The sequence below is a fragment of the Spermophilus citellus genome, assembly GCF_964194105.1.
Source record: "Spermophilus citellus genome assembly, chromosome: 4".
Taxonomy (NCBI): domain Eukaryota; kingdom Metazoa; phylum Chordata; class Mammalia; order Rodentia; family Sciuridae; genus Spermophilus; species Spermophilus citellus.
The window spans coordinates 117448767-117461727 of record NC_138185.1 but is presented as its reverse complement, the minus strand read 5'-3'; the positions used below and the strand labels follow the sequence as shown (position 1 = coordinate 117461727).

The 12961-nt window shown below is 44.1% G+C and overlaps 1 protein-coding gene across 1 annotated transcript in view; it reads right to left on the bottom strand.

Annotated features, from left to right (window-relative positions):
- Positions 1-12961, bottom strand: part of CA12 (carbonic anhydrase 12) — a 52558-nt gene that overhangs the window by 7254 nt on the left and 32343 nt on the right. The window contains exons 4-8 of the mRNA XM_081290652.1: positions 12590-12735; positions 9505-9600; positions 8587-8650; positions 8167-8324; positions 6531-6657 (exon numbers count right to left, since the gene is read on the bottom strand). Of these exons, the coding sequence (XP_081146778.1) occupies positions 6531-6657; positions 8167-8324; positions 8587-8650; positions 9505-9600; positions 12590-12735 (591 nt within the window). The remainder of the gene's footprint in view (positions 1-6530; positions 6658-8166; positions 8325-8586; positions 8651-9504; positions 9601-12589; positions 12736-12961) is intronic.

The window sequence follows — 12961 nt, the reverse complement described above, 5'->3', positions numbered from 1 at the left end:
CTGCTTTTGAGGTCTTCTGAAGCCTCAAGTATAAACACAGATAAGTCCAGCTCCAGGAACAAACACCTTGTTTACATGTCTTGCGGTTCCTGGAACAACACTGTTGTATTTTCTAGCTCTATTTGCAATGCTATTTGATTATGGAATACACTTGTTTTCCTTTCAAAGTATTACTGAGAAGGATGGACTGATTATATAGGTGGCATGCTGCATAGTAATAACACACAGATGGGTGGTTAGCAATCTCTAGTCCTGTATGAGAGGACAGGAGAGTTTAGGTTTACCCAGGGTTCGATTATTTAAATACATGAAATCCAGTTTAGGGTAGTAAAACCACTATAATCATGCTCTATTATAAACCATAGAGTCAAGTGGCTCTAATGCTAGTATTCTTTTCAGATAATTCTCGGTAAGAAAAGCAAGGAAGATGTCCTCAATAACCACAGAGCATTGCTACCATCAGAGGACAAATGGGAATTATCCTTATTAACATGTGTAACCCAGCAAAGAAATAATTTCTACAAAGAAATCTGCCAAAAAGACACCACCAGGTTATACAAGAGAATTGGTTTTACACAACTGTGGAAGGGACTGAGGGCTCTGCCCTCCCAATTGCAGGAATTCAGGCCCAGAATGAAAGCTGCATTGCTCTCACAGGCCTAAATCCCGGAGCAGCAGGGGTGGATACAAGGCCAGCCCTTGGCCCTGTGACTATCTTTAGTGGCCCAGGCAGTCTTTGCTGAAGAAATGATGGGTTTTGTCCCATCAAGTCAGAGCAGCAGAAAGCATGACAGGATCACTGGGTAGCTTCCTCCCAGGCCTTCAACATGTGACGTAAGTTCTGATCGTTAGTTTCTCTCAAATCTGTGGGTTGATTTTAACACTGTTGGAAAATTGAAAACAAAGCAAAATGAGCCTTAATAAAACTAAAATCTGACAACTGGCCAGGCTTATGTGTAAATCACTGAGGAGGAAAGGGAAAAGACAGGCCAGTTATATCCTTTCAGCAAGCTTATAATGAGCACCAGGCCCAGTGCCAAGAATAAAAAATGAGTAAGACATCAATCATCCCTCTCTTATGGAGCTTGCAACTCGTGTATAATATGTATTCTCTCTCTCTCTCTCTCTCTCGTTTTTACTGAATGGTAACAAATAATTACTCTGTTATGTGCCAGGTGTAATAATAGAGAGGAATCATGTTGAGGCTGCACTGAAGGAGACTATAAGTCACCTCTAGCAGAATGGGGAGAACTTCTGGGAACTTGGTCTTATGAAGCAGGGAGAGAATTGCTCCAGATAAGAGGAATAGGGTGTGCACTTGAGAGCCCCTTTCCTGTTAAGGGAGGCTCTGCAGTTTGGTGGAGCTGAGGCTGAAAGGGCAGGACAGGTTCCACCGGGGAGCCATTGTGGGAAAGTCAGCTGGAATCCTCACCAAGGGGGGATCCAAACTTCTGCCTGATCCCTTATCCAGCTGTTGTCCCTGAAAACGGTCTGCTCTGTGCCAAAAGCTTGTTGTTAGAAGCAAAATGACATGCACAGTGGGGTTTTCTGTCCCCCTTAGTACACAACCAGAGCTGTGCTCAGGAAGCGTTTGGCATGTTGAAGGGACTGGGTCCTCATTTTGCACATTTGAAGATTGCTCCCAACCAAGCAGCACCTCCAATCCAGGTCTAGGAATTTGATGATAGGAACTCCTCTGGTTATTATTTGGATGCTTTGGAAGAGTTGATGGTACTCTTCCATTTAATAAGTTTTATTAATAAATATAAACTTAAAGAAGCCCAAGATCAACAACAACACACATAATTTTAGTCTCAAAAGATTAGATAATTAGCCATCTTAGCTGTGTAAGATTTCTCTCTCCTTTTAAGGTTTTCTAAAACTATGCAGTTCCTTGGGGTCAAGCAGAGTCTAATCGTGCTGCTCTATAGAACAGCGCTCCAGGCGGCCTCCCCCTTCTCTGTCTAGCGCTCTAGTCCTGATGCATCTCAGCTGGCTCTGGCTCTGAAGCAGGTGACATGCAAAGCTCAGAGCAGGCCCCCTAAAGATATGATTATAGAAACCCTTTGGCCTTTTTCCCCCCCTCTAGTTTCCCTTGCATTGACATGTTAGGAAAAAGCATTTAAGTTTGACAACCTCTTACCATCTAAACCCAGAGTTGGTGTCACTGGCTGGGATGAGGTCAGTCTGAAGGAACAAAAGTGGGGCCAAAGCCCTAAGCCCTGGCCCCTAGGATGGGCACCTGCCTCTGCCATCTTTCCCCTGGTCCCAGATTGATTCCCTTCTCCAGGAACCCTCCTCGAGGACAAGATCAAATCTTCCTTAGAAGAGGCACATTCTAAGAGCTGAAAAAGGGCCCGGCTTGACTTTCATCTTCCCATCTAGAGTAAGCCTTTAACCAGGCACAGTGCATACACTTGTAGTCCCAAGGACTGGGAGTCTGAGATGGGAGGATTGCAAATTCAAGACCAGCCTCAGTAACTTAGCAAGACCCTATCTCAAAACAAAAAAATAAAAAGGGCTGGGGATGTAGCTCAGTGGTAGAACATTCTTGGGTTCAATCTCCAGTACCACAAAAAATTAAAAGTTAAAAAAAAGTAAGAATTTTAACCAAGGCAGTCAGAAATAACCTACAAGAGAGAAAATCTTACACAAAAGAGAGGGAGAAGAGGTATGATGAGGAGATTGTGGATTCCTGATAAAGGGGGTTGTATACTTCTCTTAAAGAGACTAGTTCTCTCCTCATTCTACTTCTCTTGGCCTTACTCAATTATATATATATATATATATATATATATATATATATATATATATATAAAGGATATACAGCTGAGTGTGGGGCACACACCTGTAATCCCAGCAACTTGGGAGGCTGAGGCAGGAGGACCACAAGTTCAAAGCCAGCTTTAGTAATTTAGTGAAGCTCTAAGCAACTTAGTGAGACTCTGTCTCAAAATTTTTTTAAAAAATGATAAAGGGCTGGGGATATGGTTCAGTGGTTAAGCTCCCCTGGGTTCACTCCCTGGGATGTGGTTCAGTGGTTAAGCACCCCTGGGTAACAAAAGAGAGAGAGAGGAAAAAAAAGATATACACTCAAATTCTAAAGGAAGATGGTAGACCAGGCTTTTCTTGGGTTTGCTTGTTCTTCCTTAGTTACTTCAATGTTATTGTTGCGAGGGGGTAACCATCACTAAACTGAAAATTTCATGCTATAATATAATAAAGAACGGGGTATGTGATATACAACTCTAGAATCCTATGACATGAGTGGAAAAAAACAGTTTGGGCCAAGGAGCCACTGAACGACACCTGGAGCAGTGGTTTATAGTTGGATCATTTTACCCCACTTCCCCTGGAGAACTTGGCAATGTCTAGAGACATTTTTTGGCTATCACAGATGGGGAAGATGTGCTGGGTGCCATGACACACACCTGTAATTCCAGTGCCTTGTGAGTCTGAGGCAGGAGGATTGCAAGTTCAAGGCTAGCCTTAGCAACTCAGAAAGGCTCCTAAGCAAGATTCTGTCTTAAATAAATAATAAAGATTGGGCATGTGGCTCAGTGGTAAAGCATCCCTGAATTCAATTCGCAGTACCAAAAAAATAACAATATAAAATGGGGAGATGCTACTGGCATCTAGTGGATAGAGACCAGGGATGCTGCTAATGCCACAGTATACAGGACACCCCCACAGTAAGAATTATCTCACCTAAAATGTCAATAGTGCCAACGTTGAAAAACCCTAGGCTAAGGTATGGCTAGACTATAAACTCCTTAGAGACGGACAGCAGGTCCTGCACTCCTTTCCTGAGCACAATCTAGGAAAACAGCAGGGTCAAGTTAAATGATTCAGTCACAAGTATCTCCATTTGTTAAACCCCATATTTCCCTCCCCCCGCCTTCTATCCTGTCCAGTTCTCTGCACCTTCTCTCCTAGGGTTTTCCTCTACACTACTTTTCTCCTGGAAGAATTTTCTGACCCCATAACTCTTGTTAACTTCCAGAGAAGACCCTGATAAAGCAGACTCTTCATTATAAACTTGCCTCAGTGGTTTAAAAGTCTGCAAATAAGTCCAAATTGCTCAAGGTTCATTTTGACAAACAGACTCACACTATAAACCTGAAAGAGCAAATATCAGTCTGAGACTTGCTCCAAGTTGCATGAGAGGCCCTGGAGAATGCATGCATCCCTGGGCAGATGAAGTTTGGGTTTTCACTCCTTGGGGACTGCCTCTTTATTCTTCCTTGGGAAGCAGCCCTGTTTGCTATCAGTGCTTTGGGAAGTAAGAGGGAGAGGAGAACTCAGGCCAAGTTTCTATAATCAGCCTCCAGAACAGGTTTGCCTTGGACTGCCATTGATTCTCATTCCAAAGAGAAGGCTGAGCCCAGGATTGGCTATGGATGCAACATTTCTGGTCAAGCCATGCAAGAGGGTCAGTGGCAAAGCTGTATTGGAGCTTTGATCTTGATGTCCTAAGCTAGGAGTTGGTTTGCAAGCTTCTGCTTAGAGCCCTGTCAAACTACCCCAACTAGACTTAGAGAACTACAGAAGCACTCTGCCATAGACCTGCCTGCACTGCCCAATCTACAAGCAGCTGCTTAGACCTTAGCCAGTCTAAGAAGATGGCTAATTATTCCCAATGCCACAGTCCATTGTTACAAGTGGGGGTTACTTTTAGATGTCATAATCAAATTCCTGCACGGTTTCTTCCGATCCTCTGTAATTGCCCTCAAACTCTGTCCCTGCAACATAAAGTTAGGATTGGTAGTTGTTAGTGTCCATTTTTAGAATCATAACATATTAGAACTGAAAAGATCACTTCATATTATGTGACTGAGGAAACCAAGGCTGAAAAAGAGATATGATTTGTCTACATCATACATGGGGCAGAAAACAAGATGAGGCTTTGGACCAAGCCCTCCTGACTATAGGGAAAGTATTTATTACCTCATTCCCAGCGATGTGTATAGAGTATTTTGGAAAACATAACTGAGAGTAGAATTCTTGAATCAATGTCAGCAAAGTCCCTTATCTCTAGTAGAAGTTTATGGTTTTTTTTAAATTTATTTAAGAGTTGGAGTACTTTTAAACCTTAAATACTATATATTCCACTTAGAAGAATGGGAAAAGAGAATGCTGTATTCAGAATAGATTACAAAGGAAAGCATCCTGGAAATTGGGGTCATTTCCTAGAAAAAGAAGTTGATAGTTATCATATTATAGCTTCTCAATTTTTAGCAAGGGGCCATTGTTCACAGATTCAGTTTGCAGACTGAGAAACCAAGGAAAAGAGGAAAGTGGAGTTAACTAGTAGTATCTGAAGAGCAGAACACAGAATGCGTATCTTTGGGCAGTTCTTAATTACAAAACTAATAGAGGACATCATTCTGACTATGAGTGGGTAATTCAGAAAAGAATCTTTCTAAAGCTTTCTGACAAGGGCCTTGAACACAATCTTCATCTACACAACTATGTTGAGGAGGCAATAGTTCTCACATCATAAGAAAGGAACAAAAAAAAAGTGCACAGGAGAGATGAGGGGCATGGATTCTCTGGCAAGTGAGTTAATGGGGTCATCTTTAAATATGAATAGTCAGTCCATGAGTGACATAAAAGATGAAGTGGAATGTCCACAGACCTTCCATGATTCTGACCACTCAAAAGATTTCCACACTGGGAGAAGCTCAAGAATCAAGAGTGAGAAAATGAACTCCTTAGGGACTGCCTCTTTATTCCTCCTTGGGAAGCAGCCCTGTTTGCTTAAATACTATATATTCCACTTAGAAGAATGGGAAAAGAGAATGCTGTATCCAGAAGAGATTACTGCTCCTTTATCACTTTCCCTAACCCCCAGCTTCCAGCAGTGTTGAAGGAAGCTCTGAGCTGACCTGGAAGTTACAGATTTAAAAGAAAGAGTGAGCCCCATTTGCCTTAGGAATAAACCACACTATTAAGCTTCGTTCAGTTTGGAACATGTATACCTGTGCTTATGCAAGCTCCAAGGAGATTAGACAAACAGGCTGAGTGGGGAGGATGCTTTGATGCCCAGTGGGCCCTGCTACACTAGGCCTTGAGTTGCTCCTGGCCGTGGAAATGGTTATGCTCACAATATTACAAAAGAGTGCTGTTGGACATTGGTAGTGCTGGAATCACCTGGCTAGGCTTAGGGCAGGATGGATGCAGCCCTTGATGCCAAGAAGGCCTAGGAAGAGAAGTTACAAGTCTCATCTGTAAAAAGGGTCCTATTGTAAGTCTTAAGAGCAGGGATCATTCTTCAGAACAGAGATGTCTCCAAGAACCTCTCTTTCCCCACTGTGGGAGACCTCCAGACTTAGCAAGGGACCTGATTGATGTGTCTGGAGATCCTGGCCTAGGTCAGTAACTAGTAACCCGCAACACCTCAAGGAGCTATTACCCCAGTTTCTGTGGCAGCCAGGGTGCTCTTTGCCAATCTCCTAAGGGCATCAGTGCCAGAGACAAACTTGGTGTGAAACAGAGCTCTATCACCAGACACACACTGCTTCCTTCACCTTGTCGAAAGGAGATGTACACCAGTCTCTCATCGAACTTCTGGACCCCACGGAAGTTGTTGATCATTTCTCTTGGTGAAGGGTCATCCACTTGTGTGAAATACAAAGCCGTCTCCAAAGCCAGTAGCTGAGGGGAAGAGCAGAAACGCACCCATGGGCAGAGTGATATTCCCTGCTCTGGCCTCCCTGAAGAGAGCCCCTGGGAGAAGCCTCTGGAACCAGCCCATGGGGTGCTTAATAGGAGGCATTAGAAAGCAGTGGGGAAGCCAGAAAACTGTTTCTTCCTGCTTCCACAGGAGTCTTGTTAACTGGATGCTGGTCAGCGCTGGCGTTTTCCAGCTGCAGAGACTCCAGGGAAGGGCCATGCTGCTGGGCCCTGGTTACACCCAGAATCTGTCCCCACAGAGGGAAAGCTGGAGAGACAGAGGGCTCCTTAGCTTCTCACGGAGGCTCCCTTCCCCTCAAACTGAAACCCAACTCTTTTTTTTTTTTTTTAATTCAGGGGTGCTTAACCACTGAGCCACATCTTCAGCTCTTTTTTGAGTTTTGTTTTGAGACAGGGTCTCACTAAGTTGTTTAGGGCCTCACTAAGTTGCTGAGGCTGGCTTTGAACTTGTAGTCCTCCTGCCTCAGCCTCCTGTGTTGCTGAAATTACAGGTGTGTGCCAAAACCCCAGCTCTTAAAGCAAAGGGTCTGGAGCTTGTTCCAATAGTCACAGAAGAATAAAAGGAGAGAGCTAAGAGGTTCCTAGGTCATCTGACAACTGACTTCCTGGCATTTTCACATACCCACAGAGATTATATAATCAATTTCCAAGGTAGTTTTTGGGTTAGCATGCTGCTGCTTCCCCACAATTTCACCTCCTGATTCACCATCCTAGCTCCCATCCGCCTACCTGCTGCCAGTTTATCTAGGTTCTCAGCTCAGAAGCTGGTAGTGAAGATTAGGAGCAACAGTGAGGGCTGTACGGGACCATGAAGCTGAGGTGGGGGTGAGTAGGTATGTAGCTCCAGCTCCTGGGGGAGCCAATTTTCTTTTTCATGCTTTTAAGTTGTGGCAGAGAGGGATGAGCTATAACTTTAAACCCAGAAGACCTGACTTTGGAGCTCAGCTTTGTCATTAACCAGTGGATGATCCAGCAAGCTTCTAACCTTCATTTCTATCACTATAACATGAGAGGCTTAGAGACGGTTGCTAAGAACTTTGTACCCCACTTTGCAGTAGACTGAGCTTCTTGAGGGCAGCAACCCTCACTCATTACTGCAATCGCACACCCCATTTGTGAAATGATTTAACTTGATGCCATCTCTATTTTGCCTTCTAAAAGAACCAGGCTCCTCCCTGACCTGGGAAGTGAATACCACCCAGCTGCTAAGGAATTTATTAACAAATGCAGCCTTTCAGCTCTTTTTTTAAAGAACTGTGGAGGCAAGCATTCATTTTCCTAGCTTGACTTCGTAGCACCTCTCTGAAGCTCAGCCTATAATTTCTGCAGTGCTTTCAGGCACCAGTGATATTTGGAGAGGTTTTGAATAGCTGCCAGTGAAACTCTTAAACAAGGAAATAGAGTCATTGATTGTGATATGGTTTGTGGTGGGGACCAAGGTACCATGGGTTCTCTGGCTCAGGCAGTTACCTGCTCCTGGGAAATTTGCACAGGATTTCGGAAAACCGTCCAGAGCACAGTGGGGTGGCAAGGAGGTGTGGTCAGGGACCCTTCATAGCGGTAGTACTCGGCAGGCCTCTCGGGAAGCAGTTCTTCAATGTTGAAACCTGGGATGAGCACTTGTTGGCCTGGAGAGACATGTTGGGGAGACAGTGTCAGCCTCACTCCCCACAGCAGAGGTGCAGCTAAGCAGAGTGACTACACCTAGAAATGTGAACTCACCCCTTTCTGGGTCATCCAACCCAAAAGCCTTGTCATACACTTTTAAACAACCTGCAGCCCTTACCCTGGTAAACACAGAAGGAACCCTCCCTTTCCATTGTTTTTCTTAAACAGTGTGACTATATCCTTCTCGAGCAGAAAGGGGATAAGAATCCAAGGGCCCCTTACCTTTGTATCTTACATGTTGAAGGTGACTGAAGATCTTGTCATAAGATGGATTGAAGGAGCCCATCTGCAACAGAGATCATGCAGGTTTTGCTAGGACAGAATACTACAGGCTAAGTCTGGATTGACAATTGCTATCAGAAGGGCTGAGCTGATGGTATGTAGCCACCTGCCCTCTGGTCATCTCTAAGAATCCATCCTACTACTAGGATAGTTAGGATGGTTCAGAGGCTTTTGGGAGTTAGTGTAATGGTCCTGCCATGTCATATCAAAGGATTTCTTATTTACAACTGAAGGCATCAGGCTTGAGTGTCCCATGGCATGGGGTACAGAGTGTCTGTACATGGTATCTGATTATCTGTACATGAGCCTGGAGGCCACAACTAGCATGTCCATCTAACCCAGAACTTAAGGGAGTTCTGGGTTCACAAAAACCAAGTCAGAGAAGTAAGCACTTTGGGAACTGAGGTAATACTACCTCATTAGGGAATACGCAAGCTAATCAGAAGACGATCCCATTTTCTGAGTAAAGAATTCACTCTGGGGTCCATATATATAGATAGCATTGAGTTTGGATACTGGAGGACAAGTCAGGGGCTCAGCATCTGACAGGGCAGCATAATGACCCCCTTCCCCACAGATTCTCCCTTGCTGAGCAAATTACATGCCTCATGCAACAAGGCTGGAGACTGGGCCTTATTTTTCCAATGTCACAAAAGACATGTCCATTTCCCCTCTCCAACCACAGAAAGGGCTGCCTCTAGGCCAAGAAAGAACTCAAAGGGACTATTCATGCTCTGGGGGTAACATGGGGGAGCATAAGAGATCAGCTTATTACCTCAGGTGTGCACAGAACAAAATGTCAAATCTCAAACTTGTCCTCTCTACAAATTTCATAAAAACCTTTTAAACATTACTTACCTCGATGAGGACAGCTAGGACAGCGAGGCCTTCTGACTTGTCACTGGCAGAGCTGACGTTGGGGTACAGGTCTGAGTTATAATGGACAATGTGCAGCTGCAGTGGGAGAGAAGCTGCCTGTCAGGGGATGAGTGGCTCTCACAGGAAGCTTTCCCTTCTGCTGGAGACTAGAAGTCAACTAGGAGGATAGATACCTGTCCCTCTCCTCCCCTAACCAACCCTCCCCTCTTGGTATCCCCACTTTTCCCTTTTCCCTCAGTCCTCTCCAAACTTCAATTCCCACTAGGGCAGACTGTTTCTTACTCACTCATTGGACCCCTGGTATCTGAGAAGGCACCAGGAAAGTACCAGATGTGCAATAGATATAAATGAATAAATGAATGGGTTTTTATATGGGCCATAAAGAAACTTGAGCACTTGAATCTCTTCCCCTTCTGATTTTTCCTACTTATTCTGGAGCCTATGGCTTGCCTAGCCTCAGCCCTGGACTCTCTGCACTTATCTAGAAGCAATGAGATAGAGCAGGAAAACTCTAGCTGTAATTTAAACATAATTGATTCAGCACAGGACATGCAGATTTATCCGTTAGGTGGATAAAATCATAGCATGGCATTTATAAAGGTTTTTATCAGCCACATTGTAAGAGGCCACGAAGCAAAGTTACTCCATATACATAGACATCTATCTTCACAAAGTAAAGTTCTAAACTTATTTATTTTCCAGAGCAGAAATTACTTTTCATTATTAAGGTAAACAAAAGGTAAATTTTTGAGAAGTCATGGGTTTAAAAAGTCTAAGTCTAAGCTGGGGATGTAGCTCAGTAGTACAGTGCTTGCCTAGGCATGTGTGAGGCCCTAGGCATTGTTAAAATTGTTATACAATGACTATGTATAATTATGATGTTCTAATAAAAAAATTTTAATTAAAAAAAGACCACTGCTGTGACAAATTCTGACAATGTTTAGGTTGACTTTTAATCCTTAAGGTGTGGTCACCTGGGCTTCAAAAAACTGTTACTAGTAGATAGTCCTGCATACACAGCACATGTATTTTTATTGATCTTTGTCCTTGAGACTATGACACATTTAGATTTTAATCTCTTTTTCTTTTCATTCATCTCATTTTCCATTGTATGTGTTTAGAAACAGAATTCAAGCACATTTTATTGAATACAGCTTAAAGTCCCCCATTCGGAATATTTCTTTGTCTTTATTGCTGTTTTGATTTTTTGGTTTTGTTTGTTTGTTTGTTTGTTGTGGTGCTAGGGATTGAACTCAGGGCCTTACACGGACAAGGTGAGCACTCTTCCACTGAACCACATCCACAGCCTCCATTTGGAACTTTTTAAGTGGTCCTTTCTCATCTTAAAAAACTGTATCAATTCTTCTTTGAGTTCCCTGTTTAGGATTTCTTGGGGGTTTCCCTGCTTCACCATCTTTCCCACATGCCATGTTGGCCTGCCATGGCCTTGAGAAACACAGTGGAATTCTATGTGGCTAAATCCCCAACATCATGGGTCTTTCTTTAAAAAAAAAAAAATATATATATATATATATATATACACACACACACATACACACACACACATATATATATATTTAAAGTTGTAGTTGGGCACAACATGTTTATTTTACTTATTTATTTTTATGTGGTGCTGAGGATGGAACCCAAGGCCTCACACATGCTAGGCAAGTGCTCTACCACTGAGCCACAACCCCAGCCCTGGGACTTTATTTCTTTTACAAATCACCTTTGAGCTTGGACTCTGAGCACTTTTCTAAATGTGTTCAGATTAAATCAGAAGGAAGTGAACACTAATCCAGGCCCAAAGGACTTTCCTGCTGAGGGGTTTGAGAATCTTCTTTTATAGTCTCCATCTAGAAGAACCACTACTTTCAAAGATTCTCCTAGAGAATCAGCCATTTAAGATCACCCTGATGTCTTTTCTCTAGTATTGGCATCTATGGCTCATCTTCACCAGGCTCTTGGTCTGATGGTATGGCTTAATAGCAAAAAATACAAGAACAAGAAATATTTCTAAATGCACAAACCCTCACAACCTGCACCCTAACTCCTTCTTTATTCCCCATGGGGGAAGAATAAGCCTCAACCTTGCAATTAGCCTGGAAGAAATTGCAGTTCTTGAGCTTCAGGGAAGGGCCTGTGCTGAAATATGTGAACCTCCAGTAGTGCCATCTGATCAACCAGAATCACATTCCCTCCATGTTTGTAATCAGACTTATAATTAGCCCAAGACATTAAGCAGTTCAGCAGAGGAGAAGGGTCTTGCTGTTATTTACCAAGAGCTCCGCTGGCTGATCAGGAGCATTGATCTCCTTGTATTTAATTCTCTGTAAACACTTGGAGCCCCAGCCCCAGCTTAGTGCTACAGGAGCTCTGATATGGAGCAGCTCTGTGCCCCTCCCTTTCTCACCCCATTGCACACTTGTGATACAGGAAAACTGCTATTTCTCATTTTCCTTTGACATTTTGGCTTAGCACCTCAGGGTGACATAACAAAATGCTGATATCCCAAATGAGCCTCTGTGAGTCTCTGATTGCTATGATGTCCTATATTACAGTGTCAATCATCCCTTGATTTGTAGCCAAGCAGAAGAGTGGCCCTGGACCTGTCCCCACGTTCTTAAGCATAACCCATATCCAGAGAGAGAAAGAATGAGATAGGGAGGACATTTCAAAACAGCCTGACATGTGGAGAAGACTGTGAAGTTTGGAGGAGGAATGCACCAGTATGATTTAGCAGCAGGATGCATCAGCCAGGCAAGCTGATGAGCTCTTCGTCTGCACAGAAAGGAGGAAGGCATTTAGAAAAGGAGTATGTCCCTCTGTGCCATCTTGGAAGCCCAGCCTTCTCAGCAAGATCACTAAGGAAAAGAGAGACAAACTCAGCTTGTTCACAGGAGGAGGACCAGGATACCAACAGAATAACTATAACATGGCTGGAGCAGTTGTACCTTCCAGTGCTGCTCACAGGTGCTGACTGCCGCCCATCCCCTGACTTACCTACACACTGACCAGCCCGCCCACCACCAAGCAGCCTCTTCCATACTGGTCATTCACTCACCTCAGCAGCAAAGGGCTTCCCACTGATGGTGTGCTCAGAGCCACGGGGGTCATTGCGGTTCCCCCAGTGCAGGTGCAGCTGGGTGGCACTGTATCGGTGGGAATGGAGGCCCTGGATGTGCATGTCTGAGCGCAGGATCAGTCTCACTGAGGAAAGGAGGGGCGGCCTTCAGAACCCTACCCAGCAACAGAGAGCAGTTAGATAGGTGACCCCGCCCCGGGTCTGGATGGAGTGAGTGGCTGCAGCAAGGTGCAGACTAGAGAGATGCAGCCTGCAGGTCAGAAAACTGGCCTCCTCCCCAAGAACACCCCATTCCCTAAAGCAACTCCAGCACCTTCAGGGTTCCTCTTAAAAAGTGATTCTGGAAGCACT